This window comes from Aphelocoma coerulescens, chromosome 28, assembly GCF_041296385.1.
Source record: "Aphelocoma coerulescens isolate FSJ_1873_10779 chromosome 28, UR_Acoe_1.0, whole genome shotgun sequence".
Lineage (NCBI taxonomy): Eukaryota > Metazoa > Chordata > Aves > Passeriformes > Corvidae > Aphelocoma > Aphelocoma coerulescens.
The window spans coordinates 6,288,317-6,308,859 of record NC_091041.1 but is presented as its reverse complement, the minus strand read 5'-3'; the positions used below and the strand labels follow the sequence as shown (position 1 = coordinate 6,308,859).

General features: G+C 55.6%; 3 protein-coding genes and 2 non-coding genes across 6 annotated transcripts in view; 3 read left to right on the top strand and 2 right to left on the bottom strand.

The window, feature by feature from the left end:
* Positions 1–934: 934 nt before the first annotated feature.
* PWWP3A (PWWP domain containing 3A, DNA repair factor) lies at positions 935–11,740 on the top strand. Of its 2 annotated transcripts, none has more exons than XM_068997150.1 (15): positions 935–1,003; positions 1,624–1,666; positions 2,340–2,435; positions 2,981–3,072; positions 3,329–3,399; positions 3,799–4,764; positions 6,008–6,121; positions 6,471–6,541; positions 6,962–7,038; positions 7,506–7,566; positions 7,830–7,905; positions 8,182–8,232; positions 8,665–9,095; positions 9,773–9,861; positions 10,101–11,740. In XM_068997150.1, the coding sequence occupies exons 3-15, from the start codon at positions 2,379–2,381 to the stop codon at positions 10,174–10,176; spliced, it is 2,232 nt and encodes a 743-aa protein (XP_068853251.1). In that variant the 5' UTR covers positions 935–1,003; positions 1,624–1,666; positions 2,340–2,378; the 3' UTR covers positions 10,177–11,740. The 2 variants fall into 2 exon arrangements, with proteins under 2 accessions (XP_068853251.1, XP_068853252.1); XM_068997151.1 differs by lacking the exon at positions 935–1,003 and adding an exon at positions 1,045–1,136.
* A 541-nt stretch (positions 11,741–12,281) lies between these two features.
* TRNAF-GAA (transfer RNA phenylalanine (anticodon GAA)) lies at positions 12,282–12,354 on the bottom strand. Its single transcript has one exon. It is a non-coding gene; the product is annotated as a tRNA-Phe (tRNA).
* A 686-nt stretch (positions 12,355–13,040) lies between these two features.
* On the top strand, positions 13,041–13,114 carry TRNAN-GUU (transfer RNA asparagine (anticodon GUU)). The gene has a single exon. It is a non-coding gene; the product is annotated as a tRNA-Asn (tRNA).
* A 205-nt stretch (positions 13,115–13,319) lies between these two features.
* Positions 13,320–16,816, top strand: NDUFS7 (NADH:ubiquinone oxidoreductase core subunit S7). Its single transcript, XM_068997037.1, has 8 exons — positions 13,320–13,408; positions 13,604–13,640; positions 13,889–13,957; positions 14,314–14,428; positions 15,116–15,295; positions 15,369–15,415; positions 16,112–16,200; positions 16,616–16,816. Exons 1-8 carry the CDS (start codon positions 13,393–13,395, stop codon positions 16,711–16,713), a joined length of 651 nt encoding a protein of 216 aa, XP_068853138.1. The 5' UTR covers positions 13,320–13,392; the 3' UTR covers positions 16,714–16,816.
* Positions 16,817–17,342: 526 nt separating this feature from the next.
* Positions 17,343–20,543, bottom strand: part of GAMT (guanidinoacetate N-methyltransferase) — a 5,395-nt gene continuing 2,194 nt past the window's right edge. The window contains exons 2-7 of the mRNA XM_068997038.1: positions 20,012–20,197; positions 19,434–19,579; positions 19,290–19,353; positions 18,823–18,890; positions 18,290–18,400; positions 17,343–18,058 (exon numbers count right to left, since the gene is read on the bottom strand). Of these exons, the coding sequence (XP_068853139.1) occupies positions 17,918–18,058; positions 18,290–18,400; positions 18,823–18,890; positions 19,290–19,353; positions 19,434–19,579; positions 20,012–20,195 (714 nt within the window). The 5' untranslated portion in view covers positions 20,196–20,197 and the 3' untranslated portion in view covers positions 17,343–17,917. The remainder of the gene's footprint in view (positions 18,059–18,289; positions 18,401–18,822; positions 18,891–19,289; positions 19,354–19,433; positions 19,580–20,011; positions 20,198–20,543) is intronic.

Here is a 20,543-nt window from a genome sequence, read left to right as displayed (position 1 = left end):
CTGGGAAAGGCTGAGTTAACAGCGGCATTCCCAATCCTGCAGGAGAACGGGAATTGCAGTTGGCAAATCAATTACACAAAGTATCTCCAGTGGCGGAAGGCACTGGGAGGAGGGAGGGGGCTGCGAGCAAAGCCAGAAGGGGAGTTTGTGTCTTATGTTAACAGTATTATTCCACAGGTATCCGTACTGAAAGATTGGAAAAATGCCCTCCTGGGAGCGGAGCCCGCGGAGGCGCATTCCGGTTTGTTGCTGTTTGCAGCGTGTGTTTTGAGTAACGACTTCAGTGTAGCAGTGACAGTTCTGATAGCCAGGTGTTTATAACCAAGTAGAGACAGAATAAAGCATCAAATCTCAAGAGCGTGCGCTGCGTTTTCTCCGTTTTCCTCAGATCGGCGGGGAATGGTTTGGGTTGGAAGGGAGTTTAAGGATCGGCTCCGTCCCACCTCCTGCCATGGGCAGGGACACATTCCACTGTCCCAGGTTGCTCCAAGCTGCATCCAACCTGGCCTTGGGCGTTTCCAGGGTGGGGCAGCCGTAGTTTCTCTGGGAATCACATTCCAAGAGTTTGGATTAGAACCGCCTTGGATTGAGCCTGCAGGGGGTGTGGCCGGGCCCTGCCCCACGGGTGCTTGGAGCCGCCCGGCCCATGGAAGAAATCCTTGCCCACTGGATGGGCTTCAAGCTCCGTCCACCCCAAATTGTTAAATGACGTCACTGATGGCGGTGATGACGTCACTCATCCCGTTGCCATGCCGCCCTACCCAGAGTGGGAGCGACTTCCGCCCAACGCTCCAATAGAAGACGAGGTGGGCGTGGCTACGGTGGCAGCGGGCTCTCCGATTGGCTGAGCCGGGTGTTTTGGCCGCGGCGGGGAGGGCGGGGCGCCAGGCGGCGCTCGCTGATTGGCCCGAGGGGGCGGTGCCGGGCGGCGCGCGGCGCATGCGCAGACCCTCACGTGGAGGGCGGCGGCGCGCGGGGGGCGGCGTTGTCGGGAGCGCGCACGGTAATGGTGCCCCCTCCCCCGTTCCCCCCCCCTCAAAGCGGGGTCTGGGGACGACACGAGGGTCTGGGGGCTATCACTGGGACCGGGGTTGGGTTTGGGAGTCCCGTCCGTCCTCTGACCGGGCGAAGCGAAGGTTCCGTCCCTTCCCTCACCGCGGCGTTTTGGAGGGCTCCCGTCCCTCCCCTCACCGGGGAGGATTTGGGGTGGCGTCCCCCGTCAGGGGAGGGTTTGCAGGGGTCCCGTTCCTCCCCTAACCGAGGCGCTTGGAGGGGTCCATCCCTCACAGAGGGGGGTTTGGGAGTCCCATCCCTCATGGAGGGGGATCTGGGGGGGGGTCCCGTCCCTCCCCTCACCGGCTCGGGTTTGGGGGTCCCGTCCCTCACCGAGGGTGTGGGACTGGGAAGGGGGGGGAGGTCACTCCCCTCAACGGAGGAGGTTTGGGGGGGGTCCCGTCCCTTCCCTCACTGTGGGGGGGTTTGGGCGTCCCGTCCCTCCCCTCAGGTGGGTGTTGGGGGCCGGGCGGTTCCCGCTGTCCCCGCACCGCCTCACGGGGGTCCCGCACCGGCCCCGCCGTTCCGGGCGGCACTAACGGCCCCTCGTCCCTCCCTCCGCCGCCGCAGGGCCGCGATCCCGGAGCCCCGGCGATCCCAGCACCCGGACCTTGTAAGTACAGGAAGATCTTGTCTTTAATATGTTGCTGGTTTTTTTGTTTCTTTTTTTCTCCCCCCCCCCCGAGTGCTTGAGGAACCCCTGAGAGCTCTGAGGCCGCTCAGGTTTCTGTTGCAAATCATGTGTAAAAACTAGGATCAAATTGTGTGTAAAAAGTATCCAGCTCGTTATCTTTAGGGCGTAGTTCCCTATTTTCAGGGTTTGGTCACAGGAAGCTGCAGATGGGGCAGGCCCATGGCTGCAGTGTTAAATTCCTGATGGTATTTTCCTCACCCAACACACTCAGTGAGACCCACTTATGCTCCTGGAATTACAGAATTCTTGAATCCTGGGATGGTTTGGGTTGAAAGGACCTTAAAGCCCATCCAGTCCCATCCCCAGGGACACCTTCCCCTATCCCAGGTTGCTCCAAGCCTCGTCCAGCCTGGCCTTGGGCACTTCCAGGGATGGGGCAGCCACAGTTTCTACAGAAAAATGGAATTTAAGGTTTAATTTTGGAGAATGCTGCGGGGTGATATCAGTGCAGTGATCCCAAAGCTAAATAATAATAACTGGAATAGCAGGTTTGATCAAATCTTGTGTTTCCTTAAAAAAATGAAGACAAAAATGAAGACCAGAATGGACCACGGTGGGTGACACCTTTATTCCCTTTTTTTTTTCCCCTCAGAACACCCTGGAATTGCCCTTTTCCACGTGAAGCTCAGCCATGACCGACCAAGAGTTTGTTCTCTGCAAGTGGAAGAGGCGTTTGTGGCCAGCCAAGGTAACGAGGAATGAGGAAATGTTTGTGGCTGTTGCTTGGAGAGGGCTGAAACGGAGCAAGAGGGAAGGGAGAGGTCCCAGCAAACGTGTCTGAACTTGTCTGAGCTGATCTGTGGAGATGCCTCCAATGCTGGAGGAGCCAGCAGGAAAAATGGAGAGGGCCTGGAGTGATGGGACAAGGGGGGAATAACTTCCCACTGCCAGAGGGTGGGGTTGGATGGGATATTGGGGGAGGAATTGTTCCCTGTGAGGGTGGGGACACCCTGGAATGGATTTCCCAGAGAAGCTGTGGCTGCCCCATCCCTGGAAGTGCCCAAGGCCAGGCTGGATGGGGCTTGGAGCAGCCTCGGACAGTGGGAGGTGTCCCTGCCCATGGCAGGGGGTGGGATGAGATGGGCATTAAGGTCCCTTCCCACTCAGTCCATCCTGGGATTTTTATCATTCTGTGATCCTCAGGCTGCTCCCAGGCACTGTCAAGCTGTTCTTACAAAATCGTTTTGCTGTTGGTCAAGGATTTTAAAAGAAGATTTTTCATGTTTAACGTAGGTTCTCTGCAAGCCTGGAGTTGCTGGGAGCGGTCCTGTTGCTGCCACGAAAAGGATGGGATTTAAAGCTGAAATCCTTGGCTTGCAGAAGCAGTTAAGTATCTTTGTTCCTGTCACTTGTTTGCATTCTTAGAGGTTAAAAAAAAAAAAAAAAGGGAAAGAAAGGAATCCTTTTATCTGAAGGTGCCTGTGAGACAGGATCCTGGACTTGCAGAAGGTTTAGGTGTTTAACCCTAACGAGGACAGCTTGGGGGAGGGAATATTTGGGGTTTTTTTGCTGGCTGAGAGCAGAGTTGTGGTGCTGGGAGTGTTTTGGGTGCTCGTTCTAGTCCCCTTTGTTGTGTTCCAGGGTCAGTGTGAGCTCTGCAAATACCTTTCCCCTGACGGAGGAGCAGATCAAGGCCATCGCCTCCACCCTGGGTGAGGAGGGAAGGGCCCAAATGTGCTGCTTTGGGTCTTTTCTGGGAGTAAAATCCCTGCAGAAACTCAGCCTGGGGGATAAAACTTCTGTATTTCACTTATTTTCTTTTCTCCTTTTCTGTAATGTTGGAAAATTGGTTAGAAAGGATCATTTTCCTCTTCCCTGGGGTGGTTTGTTGGAGGGATGCTGAAGAAATGTGTGTTTCCCTCAAAATGAGGCACTTCCAGCTTGGTCTCTACGTGTCTCTACCCTTTGCCTTGGGAGTCATGGATAATTTAAGTGTTAAAAACTTTAAAAGAAACACTACAAGTAACATCTATTATTTCTTTAATAATACATTTTTGTGTGTGGTAGGATAACGAGGATCATTTCATTTATTGAATGTTCTTCTTCATCAGAGCAAAAGAAAAACACGAGGGAGGCCGTGGAGGAGCTGCAATATCGCTGTTCCCTTAAAATTGCCCTGGATATTCTGCATCAAACTGACTCAGATGCTCAAGTGCCACCTGCAGAAGGACCAAATCCCGAATTTTCCCGGGAGAACGGCGTGGGATCTGCCCCACCCACCCCCTCCCGCAGCTCCTTGTTGCGCTCTCGCTCTAAAAAGTTGGAACCTGAGGCTGCCAAGAGGGAAAGAAAACCCCAAAATAACTGTGGGCTGAAGGATGATCCCAAAGCACGGAGCCAGGGAGGTTCTGTGGCTCCAGAGGGGAGTGGAAAAGCACGTGGAAAGGGGGCAAACCCTTCCAAAGCACATGGAAGTGGAGCCAGAGCACGTGGGGGTGGAACAAACCCTTCCAGGTGCGGTGCCAGGGACTCGTGTGTGGCACCAGCCCCTGACAGTCACAACTGCAAAAAACCAGAGCCATTACCCAGACAGAGGAAAATCCAGCCCAAAACGAGGAATGGAGTCTCCTGTAAGCCAAAGGTGGGAAGAAGTCAGCAAGGAAGGAAAAGAGGATGTAGGGATGATTCCCCCCGGGATCAAGCACAGCTGGCCCCTGAGGAGGGGTCTCTACCTGTCCCCTCTAAATCTGTCACCGTGGAACCTCCCAGAAAGACAGGAACTCAGCCTGGGAGAACTTCCCTGGATTCCTCCTGTCAAAGTGCCTCAGATGAGCTGGAGAAAAGCATCAGCAGTGAGAGTGAAAGCCTGGCAAAGCAGCTGGATGGAAGGAGAGGGGCAGAGGGTGGAAAACACCTGGATGGGGCAGGTGTGGCCTCAGGCACAGACAGGAAATGCAGGAACCACTCTGGATCCTCACCTGGGCCTTCTGGTGCCTCCCCTCAGCCTCAGGAGGAGGAAAACCAGGAACCCTCACACCTGCCTGGGAATAAAGCCCCTGACTCTGAGGAGGATGAAGGTGGGCAAATCCCATGGGAAAGGAAACCCTCATCCCATGTGGGTGTTGAGCACTGTTACTCATCTTGGAATGCTGCTTTGCTTTTGGGGAAGTGGCTCTTGGATTGCTGATTTAATTCCTTTTGGTTTCTATTCTGTGGAGAAGCAGAAATGCTGCTCCCTTCAGTGCTGGGGAAAGGTTTGGGTGGTGCCTGGGCTGTCTGGAATTCCTTAGGGTTTTCCATGGAAAGCTGTATTCCTGCCCTTTGAGCTCACAGTTGTTTTCCCTTGCTCCTCTCTGATAAGTTGAGATTAAATGTTTTTAAATGAGCAGGTGCAGGATCTTTAAACCAGCCAGCCCCATTCCTTCCCCTTTTTTGTCTTTTATCCACATGATCAGTTAGGAATTAGGATTCCCTAATTAGGAGTGTGCAGGTGGGACAGACCCTCTGGGGTCACACTCAGGTGTGTCAGACCGCCTGTCCCCTTGGGGTCACACTCAGGTGTGTCAGACCCCGTGTCCCCTCTATGGTCACACTCAGGTGTGTCAGGCCCTGTGTCCCCTCTGGGGTCACACTCAGGTGTGTCAGACCCCCTGTCCCCTCTGGGGTCACACTCAGGTGTGTCAGACCGCCTGTCCCCTTGGGGTCACACTCAGGTGTGTCAGACCCCGTGTCCCCTCTGGGGTCACACTCAGGTGTGTCAGACCCCCTGTCCCCTCTATGGTCACACTCAGGTGTGTCAGACCGCCTGTCCCCTCTGGGGTCACACTCAGGTGTGTCAGACCCCCTGTCCCCTCTGGGGTCACACTCAGGTGTGTCAGACCCCCTGTCCCCTCTATGGTCACACTCAGGTGTGTCAGACCGCCTGTCCCCTCTGGGGTCACACTCGGGTGTGTCAGGCCCTGTGTCCCCTCTGGGGTCACACTCAGGTGTGTCAGACCCCCTGTCCCCTCTGGGGTCACACTCAGGTGTGTCAGACCCCCTGTCCCCTTGGGGTCACACTCAGGTGTGTCAGACCCCCTGTCCCCTCTGGGGTCACACTCAGGTGTGTCAGACCCCCTGTCCCCTCTGGGGTCACACTCAGGTGTGTCAGACCCCGTGTCCCCTCTGGGGTCACACTCAGGTGTGTCAGACCCTGTGTCCCCTTGGGGTCACACTCAGGTGTGTCAGACCCCCTGTCCCCTCTGGGGTCACACTCAGGTGTGTCTCACCTGCCCTGAAGCTGATCCTGTTCTAATCCCTGGATCTTGCTGCTGTTGGCAGGGCTGGAACCTTCTGGGATGTCTTCAAGGAGAGTTTCCTCAGAGAGCCTCCCTCCACTCTCACCTCTGCTGGATGAAGAGGAGGAGAATTTCCCCAGTGTTCTGTCCCATCGAGGTGAGACATCAGCACGTGGCTGAGGCTCTTCCCCCTCCATGAGCTTCAGTTTGCCTCCAATCCATGGGGATTCCAGAACCCAGCTGTGTCCAGGCTCGGGATAAAATGCAGTTCCTGGGTCCACCAGGCTTTTTGCTGCAGAATGAAATGCAAATCCCTCAAACTGGGCAAGGGCCTGGGGTTGAAATTGCTGGGTTTCAGTTCCGAACTGCCTGTGCTGCATTTTGGGGTCGCTGTAAAAGCACTGAAGAGAAACTCCTGGAGTTTCTCCTGGAGGAGGAGAAGAGAGGGGCAGCATCTGTCTTGTTTTATTGTTTTTAAGGAAAATTTCCCTTCTTTTTCATGCCAGAACCCAAATTCTTTGAGGAAGGGATGTTGGTGTGGTGCAAGCTGCGACGCTATCCGTACTGGCCAGCTGTGGTAAGAGCAGCTCCTGCCTTCTCATATCCTGCTGATAAGGAGCAATTCCCAGTTCTGGAGTGACTTTTGCCCTCCCTGAAAATGTTAAAGACCTTCCAGTAGAAGCATTTCAAAACTGATAGAAGTAAATTTGGGCTAAAAGCACATAAAATGTGCTGTTTGTACCGGAGCACAGGATTATCCCAATTCTTTTGTCATGGAGCAGGACTTTGCTCCCAGTTTGTAAAAGAAAGGGGAGGCTCTTTGTGCACTGAAAGTGCCCCCTTTGAGGTACCTGGTTGTTCCTTCCACTCGAATTTTTCATATTTGTGTAATAAAGTTGCAACAAAAGGAAAGATTTAAGGGGGTGGGTTGTATCCACGGAAAAAAAATCCCTGCTTTATCAGGATTAGGATTTTTGAGCTTTTATCCTCTCTCCAGGTGAAGGCAGTGAAGAGGAAGCACCGGAGGGCCTGTGTGCTCTTCATAGATGGCACCACGAATGAGAAGAAAAAAGGGTAAATGTGGATTTTCATCCCATCCTGAACTTCCAGTCTCTGTTATTCCATGTTCTGCACCCATTTCCTGGTGCAGGGTGAGGACAGTCCCCTTCAGGTTGATCTGGGAGGGAGGGGCTGGGTCAGGTGAGGGTTGCAGGTGCTTTGTCATGCTGCAGGTTGAGGCAGCTCCTGAGGAATCAAAAACAAAACCAAGAAAAAAAAATCCCTGGAATGCAGCCAGTGTTTTACTTGTGCTGCCCAAACTTTCTGGAAACACTGGGCTGCCTTTAGCTTTGCTCCAAACCAGGTATTTCTCATTTGTTTGAAGATTCCATATTTTGAATTTACTCTGGAAGCAAAAACTGGTAAAATTTGTGCTCCTGAATTCCCTGGGAAATGGGATTTTCAGGGAGAAGCAGAACTGCAGTAAATAACCAGGGAAATGGGGCAGTGGAGTTGCACCTCTGACTGTGTTTCTTTCAAAGTTTCTCAGTGTCTCTGAAGAGCCTGAAGCACTTTGACTGTGAGGAGAAGCAGGAGCTCATAGTGAGTATCCCAGAGACCTGGAACTGCAGGGGTTGGGAAAACACAGCGGGAAATCCAGGATATGAATGGCCAGGGGAGGAATGTGGGCCTTGACCCCCTCAAAGCCACTCTCATTCCTGTGACAGCCACAGCAGGAGTTGTTTTACTCTGAGGAAACTTGAATTTGTTGTCACAGACCATTTCTGTCCCCTGCTTGGTGTCCTGGGCTGGAGCTCTTCCAGAGCTGCTGGATTTGGGACTGGAATATCCTCCTTGTTTTGTAGGAACGAGCTAAGGAGAATTATTCCCGGGAGATCGAGTGGTGCCTCCAGCTGATCCTGGACTATCGGATCCGAGTGGGTAAGGAGGAGCAGGTGACCATGGAATCACCAAATCCCAGGATGGTTTGGGTGGGAAGGACCTTAATGCCCATCCAGTGCCACCCCCTGCCATGGGCAGGGACACCTTCCACTGCCCCAGGGTGCTCCAAGTCCCGTCCAGCCTGGCCTTGGGCACTGCCAGGGATGGGGCAGCTTCTCTGGGATCTCATCCTGAGATCCATCAGGAAAAGGGAACCCCAAGCTTTGATTCTTGGGCTGAATGGAGCTGATCACTGAACCTGTTTTGGGTTTTTAGGTTGTCATTCTTTCACCGGGTCCTTCCTGGAGTATTTTGCTGCTGATATCAGTAAGTGAATCCCATTCCCTTTTGGAATTTTTCTCTTGGCTGGGTAAATGTAGATCCACCATTTACACACAAGTGACTTTGGCACCAGACCCAGAGAGGGGCTGCTGATAAATTTACAACACCCCATTATTGCAATTAAGGGTTTAATAAATTAAATTAAGTAAATATCAAGGGTTCAAGGCAATCAGGTCATGGAATCAGAGAACAGTTGGAGCTGTGACTGGTTCCTTATGTTGCAGAGTCCATGTCAACTCCCTAATATTTATTTATTTATTTTTAAGGCAAATAAATGTTCTGGTCATGTTTTTTTTACCTCTTTGGTAGGGAAGGAAGAAAAACTTCTCTCACCAATAAAATCCCTTATTTTCTATTGATAGGGATATGAAAACTCTTTGCACACCTAAATATAAATTCTTGTGGTGTCTCTTTCAGGCTACCCAGTCAGGAAAGAGGGGTACCAGAGTGTGGTGCAGATGGCATTCCCAAACACAGAGGAGGAAGGGGCTGGAGGGTCTTCCTCAGACACTTCCCCTCAGAAACCCCCGAGGAAGCTCCTCCCTGACAGGACCAGAGCTGCCAGGGACAGGGAGAACAAGAAGCTGGTGGAGTTCATAGTAAAGACAAAAGGGGCTGAAGAGCATCTCTTAGGGATCTTGAAAAGTGGGAAACAATCCCGCTGGCTGAAGAAATTCCTGAATTCCAGCCGCTACATGACCTGTGTGGAGACGTATTTGGAGGATGAGGAGCAGCTGGACCTGGTGGTTGGGTACCTGAAGGAGGTGTACAGGGAGATGGACACCAAGAACCTGCACCAGATCCTGGGGGATGGCATCAGGTTCATCTCAGATGTGCTTTTACCTGAGGTGAGGGAGCATGAAAAGGAGGGGAAATTAACTGTGAAGAGAGAAATAACACAAATTATCATTATTTTTTCCTCTGGTGTGACGTGGTTCCTGTGGAATGACGTGGGGAAAGTTCCCAGAACTGAGCCAGGCAGAAATACTCACCCCTGCCCACAGCATGAGTCACTCAAATGCTGATTTTTAAGCACAGAAAGGAGAAGCTTTAGGCAGTTTGTTGTTTTTAAAGGCAGACTGATCGTTTTCTGATGGATTTTAATTACTTCTGAAATGCTTCAAAGCTTTGTTTGGGGGTTTTTATTTTAATTTGGCAACTTCTTAGGGTTTTCTTGGTCCTTTGTGTGTGTCGAGGTGGGGGGTGGTGTGTTGGCTGCTTTTGCAGTTGTTGGAAATTCTTCCCAGGAATTTTCCCAGGAGAACATCAACTCCTGTAGAAACAAAATTAATGTGAAGAATATTTTAATCTGAGGATAAAAACACTCCCCTGGGGATGGCACAGAACAAGTTCATATTATTTATTTAAGAATTTCAGGCACACAATGAGTGGTTTCATCCAAAGTTTCCAAGTGATTGAGGAACCCTTTCCTCAAAATATGCTCAGCTGAGGCAGTTTCAAATCCCTTGCTGTAGTTTAGGTTTGTTTATTGATTATTATTGTTAATTATTCAATGCTTTTCTAGGCTATCATCTGTGCCATTGCTGCTGTGGATGACATCGATTATGAGAAGGCAGAAGAGAAGTACATTAAAGGACCACCTGTGAGCAAAAGGTAGATTTGTTTGCAGTATTTTTCCAAGGTTTTTTACTCCTTTTTTGTCGGATACAGAAAAGGTTTGAGGTGAGGGCAGGAGAGCTCAGGCTCCTCCTCCTCCTGTGAGGGACAAAACGTGGAAAATGTCCCAGCTGAGCTACTCCAAACTGCAAACTTTAATGAGTCCAGATTATTTAATCTGGACAATGATATCTTTTGTCAAATTTATTTTAAAGCATCTATGTTTTTCTTCCCAGAGAGAGAGAGTTATTTGATGAGCAAATCCTGGGAAGCAAAAAGCTCAAGACGGAGCCGGAGCCTGCGGAGAGCTGAGGAGTGGCCGGGGCTGCCCCGGGGCCAGGTGTAAATAACCAGTGGTGATTTGTATAAAACGTGGCATTCTTTGTAAAGTCTGTGTGTATATTCCCAAATATTCTGCTCCCAGACCCAGCTGGCTCTCAGCCCTTGCTGCTTCCCGTGGCCTCGCCGTGTTCAGCTGCCTGTGATCTGTTGGATCCACCTGGATCCTCATCCATCAGTGCCCTCCTGGGGGGCTGGCAGAGCCCCCCAGTGCTGTGCAGAGCTGCCTGCTGCTACACCAACTTCCATCGGGATTCTTTTAGCCAAATACCCGGCATGGGAAGGGCTCCTGTCCTGGTTTGTGGCCAGTGGTGCCTGGTGGCCTCGCTGCTCTCGACATAAAACCAGAGGGTTCCTGCAGGAAACACTCCCGGGGGGGTTCACCCTTCCTGCTGCACGTATCTCCAAGTGTGGGAAGTCAGGCTGGTGCCTGGATCCATACCTGGATCACAAAGCTTTGGGCTTTTGTTGTTATGACAGGTACAATTCCATGGGGAGGGAATCCAGGTGTGCTTAAACAAAAACATTCCCTTTTCCTAGAACATTGAACCACTGGAATGCTGGTTTGTTGCCTCTTTTGAGGCTGTGAATTTAGGGAGGCTTTAATTGTCTTTTTCTCATCTAAATTCCCAATTTAATCCTGCCCAGCTCCCTGCCCACCTTTGCTGGAGCCGTGGCACATGGAAGCAGTGTCACCAAGAACTAATTAATGATGAATAATGATAAATGATACATAAAACCCCCTGATTAGGGTTTCTCTGTGATAATGAAATGTGATCTCCTTGCCTGTCCAGTAAAACCCAGGATGATTTGAAATGAAGGAGTTTCAAATTGGGATCCAGATGTCTATCCTGGCTGTAGCAATTATCTGAATATATTTTAATTACACTTCTAATTGCTCTGTGCCCTCTAATGAGTTTCACCACGGAATCCTTACTCCCGTTATCTCAAGTACCTCAATGATAGGGACAGGCCAGGAAGTGAGGGTTTTATTAAAACTTGTGAGGAGGGATAATGAGTTTTATGGGATTGTATAAAAAATTAACGACAGGCTTAACTCAGAGCTGTGAGTGGCACTTTCCCTTTGGAGGTGAGAGGCTGGGGAGGGATTTCCTGCCCCTCATCCTGGTGCTGTGAGGTAATTTGGAGATGGGGGATCAACTTCCCCCTCTTTACATTAACCCTGTGTTCCCTTCTCAATCAAAATTCCTCAAGTGCTGATAAGATCCTGCTCCACACCAGTGCACAGAAGCAGAACCACCTCACCTCGTCTTCACTGCAGCTGTGGAACCCTGGAATGGTTTGGGTTGGAAGTGTCCTTAAAGCCCATCCATGGGCAGGGACACCTTCCCCTATCCCAGGTTGCTCCAAGCCCCATCCAGCCTGGCACTGGACGCTTCCAGGGGTAACCCTGACCTTGTACCACCCCCATCCAGTGCTGCCCAACCAGTCACTCACTGGTACTGGACCCCAGGCTCAGCCTCACCATGTACAAATCACGTGGACCTAATAAAGTGGGATGATGTGAATCATCAAAGATTTGCTGCTTTTGTTTAATTATTTTAGTCTGTGGTGGGTGGTGCTCAGGCTGGTGCTTCCACCCCGGTTTTCCAGCAGGTGAGGATTGTTTTTATACATCAGATAAAGCTGTAATATCCTGTCTCTGTCTCACATTAATAATCACTGGAAAATGAACTCGCTGGTTTCTGTTCTTGTGCTTTATTTAAAAGGGCCTGGTGTACACACTCTGCTTGTGATTTTCCAGTGTTAATTAATCCACATTCCCTCAGCTGCCTCCTCAATGCTCGGTGTTAGATCATGAACTCATATTTATTATTAATTCATAATTTATATTTATTTAATCTCTTTAATAATATTTATCATTAATCCAGCGTTACATCCCACAGTGCTTCACCCCTCCCTGCCTGTGTGCGTGTGTTTCCAGGATATTAAAACGATCAGGGGCAGAGGTGGGGGAGGAAATGACAATTCCTGAAGCCTCGGGGTGGCGAGGGGGGGATGTTTTGGGGTGAAAACAGCGCTTTTGCAACCCGAGTCCCGGCAGGAAAAGAAGCTTTTGCCGAAACCCGGGATCGAACCAGGGACCTTTAGATCTTCAGTCTAACGCTCTCCCAACTGAGCTATTTCGGCTGCACGAGCGCGCTCCGCCCCCCCCCGCCCGTCACCGTCGGTAGCGCCGCGCCGGGCGGGGGGACACGGGGGGGACACGGGGGGGACTACGGGACACGGGGACGGGATATGGGACACGGGGGGGGGGGCTACGGGACACGGGGACGGGATATGGGAAACGAGCACAGGACACCGGACAGGCGGGACACGGGGATGGGACACGGGACACAGACACGGGATATGGGGCACGGGGGGGGGGGCTACGGGACATGGGACACGGGCACAGGACAGCGGACAGGCGGGACACGGGCACAGGACAGCGGACAGACGGGACACGGGGACGGGACACGGGACACAGACACGGGATATGGGGCACGGGGGGGGGGGGGCTACGGGACACGGGGACGGGGCACGGGACACGGGCAGAGGACAGCGGACAGGCGGGACACGAGCACAGGACAGCGGACAGACGGGACACGGGGACGGGACACGGGCAGAGGACAGCGGACAGGCGGGACACGGGGACGGGACACGGGCAGAGGACAGCGGACAGACGGGACACGGGGACGGGACACGGGCAGAGGACAGCGGACAGGCGGGACACGGGGACGGGACACGGGCAGAGGACAGCGGACAGGCGGGACACGGGGACGGGCGCGCCACGGGACAGGCGGGACACGGGGGCAGCCGTAAGGCCTGTCAGCGCGGTCTCTGTGGCGCAATCGGTTAGCGCATTCGGCTGTTAACCGAAAGGTTGGTGGTTCGAGCCCACCCAGGGACGGTCGCTTCATATTTTCCTGCGCGACCGCGGCTCCGCCGCAGCCCCGGGACCGCGCCCTTCCCCCCGGGGTCCCGCGGCGGCTCCGGGGCGGTCCCGGGATGGCCCCGGGGCGGCCCCGCTCGCCTGGAATCGTTTTGCCGCGGGCCGGGGCGGGGCCGGCGGGTGCCTCCGGAACTCCCCGCGCGGGCCGCGTTTCCCGCCGGAGCGCTGAGGCGGTGCTGCGCCGGGCCCTTTAGCGGGTGCACCGCGCCAGAGGTTGCGTGAAGGGCTGCGGAGAGATGGCGGCGCTGGGCCGTGAGCGGGGCCGGGAGCGGGATAGGGACGGGGGGGGGAAGAGGGACGGGACAGGGACCGGTTCGGGGACCGGGACAAGCCCTCTGCCCTCCGCGGAGTGACTGACCGGGAGGGAGCCCTGAGGGGACACCGGGCCGTTCCCGGCCCTCGGCCGTGGCCCCCGGCCGGGCTGAGCTCTCCCGTCCTCTGTTGCAGGTCTCCGGCTCCCCGCGCACGGTGTGCTGGGCTGGCGGTGAGCGCTGGGGCTGGGAGGAGCGGGGCGGTGGGACCCGGGGCTGGGGAGGCCGGGGCAGTGACAGCGCTGCCCCCGGGGCTGGGGGTGAGGGGACCAGAGAGCCGCGGCTGAAGGGCTCCCCGAGCTGGGGGTGGGCTGGGGCGCCAGTGGGGGTCTCCTTCCCCACTGGGGTTTGCGAAGCACGGGCTCCCGGGAGGGCTTTAGTGTCACCCTGTCACCTTGTGCGGGGCCTTTCTGTCCCCCAGGCCCGGTGCTGTGGGTCCCGTTCACGCTCAGCTGCTCCATCAGACGCCGGTGGCCGATCACGCTGACAGGTAACAGCTCCTGCCCTGGGGACAGGGAACAGCAGGCTGTGTCCCCGCTCCCGCGGGCAGGGCGTCCCAGCGGCACCTCCTGTCAGGCGTCTCCTCAGTTCCTTGCTAAAATCCAGGGAGAACCGGCAGCTCTGCGAGCCCTGGGGATGAGCAGCTGGGGGCTCTCTGTAGCCGGGGTATGGCCATGGGGCTCTGCCTGAGCACCAAACCCACAGATCCCACACTGGGGGAGAATCCTCTGCTACAAACAGAGGGGGTGGGATTGTCATTCCTCAGGGAATCACAGCCCCGTGGGATAAAGACTGATTGTGCAGGGAAGTAACTGGAGAGTGATGGCTCTGGGCTGGTCCTTTCAGCTCTGTCCAGGTCCAGAAGAGCTCTGCTGTCGTCCAGAGGAAATCCTACGTCCCCAGCAGCCGTGGCGAGTACGTCATTGCCAAGCTCGATGACCTGGTCAACTGGGCACGGCGGGTGAGTGCGGAGTTACCGTGCTCCCCTGGGATCGAGGGACAGAGGGTGACAGATGGGAGGCACCTCCTGCTAGGGATAAAAATAGGCTCAGAGCTCCCGTGGCCGAGTTCTGTGGCCAGAGGGTGACATTTGGGGTCCAGTGACAGAGCGGGAGAGAGGCTGAAGGCGCTGAGGGCGTGTGTGGGGTCTGGAACTGCCCTTTGGTCACCAGCAAAAGGCACTTGCTGGAGTTGTCCCTGCCCCAAGCAGCTACTCTGCCTGTGGGGAAGGTGACACGAGTGACAGTGCCCTGGGTCTGCTGCGCTCTGCCTTCTCTGCTGGGCTGGTCCTTCTCTGGCCACCACTGTCCCTGTGGGGCCCTGAGGTGTCCCTTCTCCACTGTCCCTTCTCCAGGGCTCTGAGCTGTCCCTTCTCTGGCCACCACTGTCCCTGTGGGCTCCTGAGCTGTTCCTCCTTCACTGTCCCTTCTTCAGGCCCCAATCTGTCCCTTCTCCTCTGTCCCTGTGTGACTCTGAGGTGGCTTTAGCAGTGTCAGAGGCTCAGGGGAGCAGCTCTGGACCCGTTCAGGCTGCACACCCAGCTCTCCCTGAATCTATTCCTCTGTGGGTTTTGCTCGTCACACCTTGAACTTCCCGTGTGTCACCCACACTGTCCCTGAGCTCCTGCCTGTCCCCTGTGTCCCCACAGAGCTCCCTGTGGCCGATGACCTTCGGGCTGGCCTGCTGTGCCGTGGAGATGATGCACATGGCAGCCCCTCGCTACGACATGGATCGCTTCGGGGTCGTGTTCCGGGCCAGCCCCCGCCAGGCCGACGTCATGATCGTGGCAGGGACCCTGACCAACAAAATGGCCCCGGCTCTGCGCAAGGTACCAGGGACCACAGGGACCTCGGGCACGGCGGGGGGAGGTGGGAATGATCCCAAATATCCCTGTTCCGCAGGTCTATGATCAGATGCCGGAGCCTCGCTACGTGGTGTCCATGGGGAGGTGAGTGCTGGGTTATCCCCGGTGCCGTGGGGGGGATTCTTTGCTTGTTTGTGTTTTCAAGTTCTTAAAGAGGCCTTGTAGAGCAGAGCAGAAAGGCTCCTTCTGGGAATGATGTGTGTGAATCCTCCCAGGGATAGATCTGGGGGGGGTTTGCAGCTGCCGGACTTGTGCATATCCGGAATCCCAGAGTTTGCTTTTGGCTTTCAAAATGCTTCTGCTGTGCAGTGTGGAATCTGCTTCATGAAGGGACTCAGCTGGAATCTGCTCTGAGGGGACTTGGTTGGAATCTGCTCCATGGGGGACTCGGTTGACTCCATGGTCTCAGAGGTCTTTTCCAACCTGAGTAATTCCACGATTCTCACAGCTCTTTTGTCCCCCGCACTGGGGCTGAGGGTGGCCGGTCCAGGCTGGAACAGGACAAATTCTGGGAAAGCTCTGAGGCAAAACAGAAGGTTTTGCAGCAGAGAGGAAGGACAGCAAAATCTGCTTTGTGGGGGTGATGGGAACAGTTCCGTTGGGTTGGATTCAGCTGAAAACACGCCAGGCAGGGCTCGTGATGGGATGGTGTCACCTGCGAGTCCCTCCCTGTGAGCTCTCAGCTGGTGGCTCCGAGCCTGGCAGTGCCCACCTGCCCAGGGCCACCTTCCCTTGGCCTCCTGCTCACCTTCCTGGGCTGACACTGTCCCTGTCCTGCAGCTGTGCCAACGGCGGGGGCTACTACCACTACTCCTACTCTGTGGTGAGGGGCTGCGACCGCATCGTGCCCGTGGACATCTACGTGCCAGGTACAAGGGGCAGCTCTGCCTGGGAGCAGGGCAGGGAGAGGGGAATTCTCTGCGTCTGGATGTAGGTTTGAAAGGTTTTCCTGTCTCAGAGCAGTGGGGAAGCTGCAGCAGCTGCAGGGGTTGTGGGGAGGGAAGGGTTGTGCCGGTGGTGGCACCAGCAGTGGGGTGGGAGGTGGGTTTGGATACACCTGGGCTGGAATCAAAGAATTGCTATGTTTGATAAAAGAACTTCTTGATAAACACCATCAATTTAGTTTCTTTACACTCCTGCCTGTGCCAGCCACGAAGCCAGAGGGGAGTCAGCTTTGGGATAAATCCTGGGGCTGTCATCTCATCTGCTGGCTCCAGCTCCGTGCAGGTCCCAGCCCTGTGACCTTCCTCCCTTCCTCCCCTCTTTCCTTCTCCTCTCTCTCAGGTTGCCCACCCACAGCTGAGGCTTTGCTGTACGGGATCCTGCAGCTGCAGAGGAAAATCAAGAGGGAGAGGAGGATGCAGATCTGGTACAGGAAATAGCCTTTATTTATGTCCCCACTCACTGCCCCCCCCCGGGCACTGCTCACTTTTACGCACAAATCCGGCTCCTCACGCGCCTTCCAATAAAACTCTACCTGGTCCAGGTGCTTTCCTGTCTTTAATAAACCCCTCTGACCTGAGGTGTTGAAAAACTGGGCTAAAAAAGCAGGAGCTGAATTTGAGAACACTGCTGAGTTGGTTTCTGGTCTGAACAACCTGGCAGGGAAGGTGAATGATGTCATATCGTGACATAACGGCCTTGCCAGACCTTGTGTTTTAGCTTTGTTGGGAAGTTTTGAGACCAACACATGTCCAGCTGATCCCTGAGCCCTCCCTGAGCTCATCCCTTACTCACCACCTGCTCCTTGTTGGTAATTCCTACACAGGATCGAATAAATCCATAATATTTGTGTGCACAGGGGCCAGAAATGAATTCAGTTTCCAGAACAAGTAAAATATCGATGCTTAAAATCAAAATGTGATGAATAAAACTGAATGTAGAGCTCCTTAGCAGGGTAGGGATAAAGCAGCCTGTCCTGGATGCACCCCAGGAGCCTGGGATGAGGAATGGCCGTGCCTGAGGGACAAACACACTTTGGAAAAACAAATAAATCGCCCAGGGATGGCAGTTTGGGTATTTAATTCCTTTTAATGGACTTTATCCCTTCCAGGGAGAGAGGAAACATTAATGGAGCTGTGGGGGGGTGCTGGGGCTGGGATTTGCTGCCGTGGGCTTTGGCTGAAGATGTTGGGAAGCTGCCCTGGGGAGTTGCTTCAGGAGGAGCTGAAATGCCTCAAAATGCCCTATTTCTCCCACCTGGTTTGGATTATTTGGCTCTTGTGGGAAGCCAACCTGTGATTTCTCAAAATGGTCCCATTTTTAGAGGAAAGGGCTGGTTCTGGAACCCCTTTGGCCAAAGGCTCCGACCCACAGTCTGAAATTCCAGCTTAATTGAGAATTTCAAGTCTTGAGGGGACAGAGCAGGGTGGGATCTTCTTCCACAGAGCCCACAAGACCCCTCCAGGGCACGGGGCTCCTGGGAGTTTCCTGTCCTTTTGTCCCCTGGAATCCAGCACTTCCATCCCAAATCTCCCCCCACCTCCGGATGAATCCGCTCAGATCTCTCGGGGGCATCAAAGGAGATCAGAGCTTTTCACCTCCTCATCAGCACAAGCCCAACCCCTGCTCCCCGGGGCTGGCCCCTCAGTGTTTGAGGACGGTGGGGGTGATCATCCTGGGGTGGGAGTAGTAGCGGCACTCGCGGGGCGGCTGCAGCTCCATCACCCTCGTGCTGATGTTCTCCCGCTTGAACCCCGCCTGCACCAGCGGCCCCACCTGCGTCTCCTGCGGGAGAGGAGAGGAGGGGAGGGAGGAGCAGCCGAGGGTTGGGGTGTTTGGATGCGAGAGGGGACAGCGCAGCTGCAGGGACACGGGAGAGCGCCAGCAGCCGAGGGAAAAACCCTCTGAGCTCCCCTCCGACGTTCCCTGCCCATCCGCAGCACCACGGAGGAGATCCACAGCCATCGAGTGCTCTGGCTCATCCCGGGCACAGCTTTGTGGAGGGGAACAACTCACCTCAAACATCTTCTCGATGTCGCTGTAGCTGCTCTTGAGCAGCTCCCCCCACGAGGTCAGGTTGCAGTAGGTGAGGACCCCTCCGGGCCGCAGCAGGCGGAAAGCGTGGCCCTGCCCCGGCATTCCGGGGAGCCGGGTCAGCTCCTGCCGCTCAGCACCGGCCCCAATTCCCCTCCGAGTCCCAGCTCCTCCCGCTCAGCACCGGCCCCAATTCCCCTCCGAGCCCCAGCTCCTGCCGCTCAGCACCGGCCCCAATTCCCCTCCGAGCCCCAGCTCCTCCCGCTCAGCACCGGCCCCAATTCCCCTCCGAGCCCCAGCTCCTCCCGCTCAGCACCGGCCCCAATTCCCCCTCCGAGTCCCAGCTCCTGCCGCTCAGCACCGGCCCCAATTCCCCTCTGAGCCCCAGCTCCTCCTGCTCAGCACCCGGCCCCAATTCCCCTCCGAGCCCCAGCTCCTCCCGCTCAGCACCGGCCCCAATTCCCCCTCTGAGCCCCAGCTCCTCCCCACAGAGCTGCTGCTCCCCGCGGTGCTACCTTGATGAAGTTGAACTGATGTGTGTGCCAGGTGTCCTCCGACAGCGGGTAGGTGTCGTACAGGATCCCTGCCCGGGAACACCGGGGGCCGCCCGTTAGCTGGGAGAGACCCTGAGGGGCTCGTGTGTCCCGGGAAAATCCCCCTTCATGGCCTGGTATTGTTATTTTCCTATTTCAATTTGCCCCCCCTTGTCTCTGATCCCTGGAAGGCAGCGATTTGATGGTCCCCAAGATAAGGATCCACCCCCAGGACAAAGATCTGCCCCCCAGGACAAGGACCCCAGGGACACAGCTGTGCCCTGTCCCCATGCCCATGGGAGGATACGGGCTCCACCCACACCCTGGTGAAATTGCTCCCCCTTTCCATGGTTCAGGGATGTCCTGGGATGCCCTGGGCTTTGCTGCACCCCCACTCTGCCGTGGGGACCCCACCCCACGCCCTCCCTGTCCCGCTGTTGATGTCTCACCGCTGAAGTGCCCATCTGGCAGCGTTGGCACCACGTCCTCCCACAGCCCCTTCAGGGGCACCACCTGTGGGCGGGGGGCAGGGGGATGAGCTGGGGGGGTCACAGGCACCCCCCAACCCTGGCCCAGCCCCCCCTGCCCCTGACCTTGTGTGGCTGTGCCTTGGCCCACTGCTCCAGGCGCCGGAAAACGCCGTCGTTGCACTCGATGATCCAGTGCTCCTCGATGTTGAATTCCTGCACCTTGGAGGCTGCGATGGCCATCCCGAACCCCACCTCGAGCACGCGGCCGCCTGCAGATGGAACCCAGCACTCACAGCTCTGGGTTTTCTCTGCCTCGAAACCCCCCAGCCCTGAATTCTGACCCATTCTTCCCCCCCAAGAAAGGCTTTTTCTGTGCGGGTTGGGAGCACGTGGTGCTGCCAGCACTGAGGGGAGAAGTCAGGAGCAGCCCCGTGTCCCTGTCACCTGCTGCCCCCCACACAGCGACCCTTTACCCCCACCAAACCCCCCCAGTTGATCCCAGTGGAAATAACGTCCAACCCTCCCTGTGCCGGGGAAACAGCCCCAAAAGCGACAGGTCCTGGGAGGGGGAACAGCCCCAAAAACAGCAGGGCCTGGACAGGAGGTGGCTGCATCCCCTCCACACGTCCCCATCCCCTTTCAAGAATATGTCACCCTGAGACAAGCACACAAGTGCCCCCATGGCCCTGCTGCCCCGTTACCCTTCGAGGCGGCCACGGTGGCCAGCGAGTGCATGTAGGGAGTCTCCCAGCGCTCCATCACCGGCTTGCCCAGGATCTCCAGGTGGGCATCGGGCTCATCGTAGCCCGCTGTGGCTTCCCTCCAGGCTGCCCTGCAGTCCTCGCCCTCAGTGAAGATTGGCCCCGCCGCCGCTCCGGAGCTCATGGCTGCAGGAGGAAAGTCCAGCTGGATGGGCCGAGACGTGCCAGGGGAGGGAAAGAAAGGGCCACTGGGCTCTTGGCCGGCTTTAAATAGCCCTGCTGGAAAGTGCTGAGTGTGCACAACCGGCTGGGGCCCCTCCAGGGATCGGGAGCCCTTATCGGGAATGGGAGCCCTTATCAGGAACGGGGCACCACGGGGCAGGCTGGGACTGCCAGGCCGGAGTGGTCACACATGGCCTGGGGGGTCACTGGGGTGATCCGGGGGGTGCAGAGGATGTCCCTGCTCCCGGTGGCACCGTGCTGTGCACGGCCGGAGGGGGTATGACCAGCATTCCGTGGTGGAGCCGGGCCG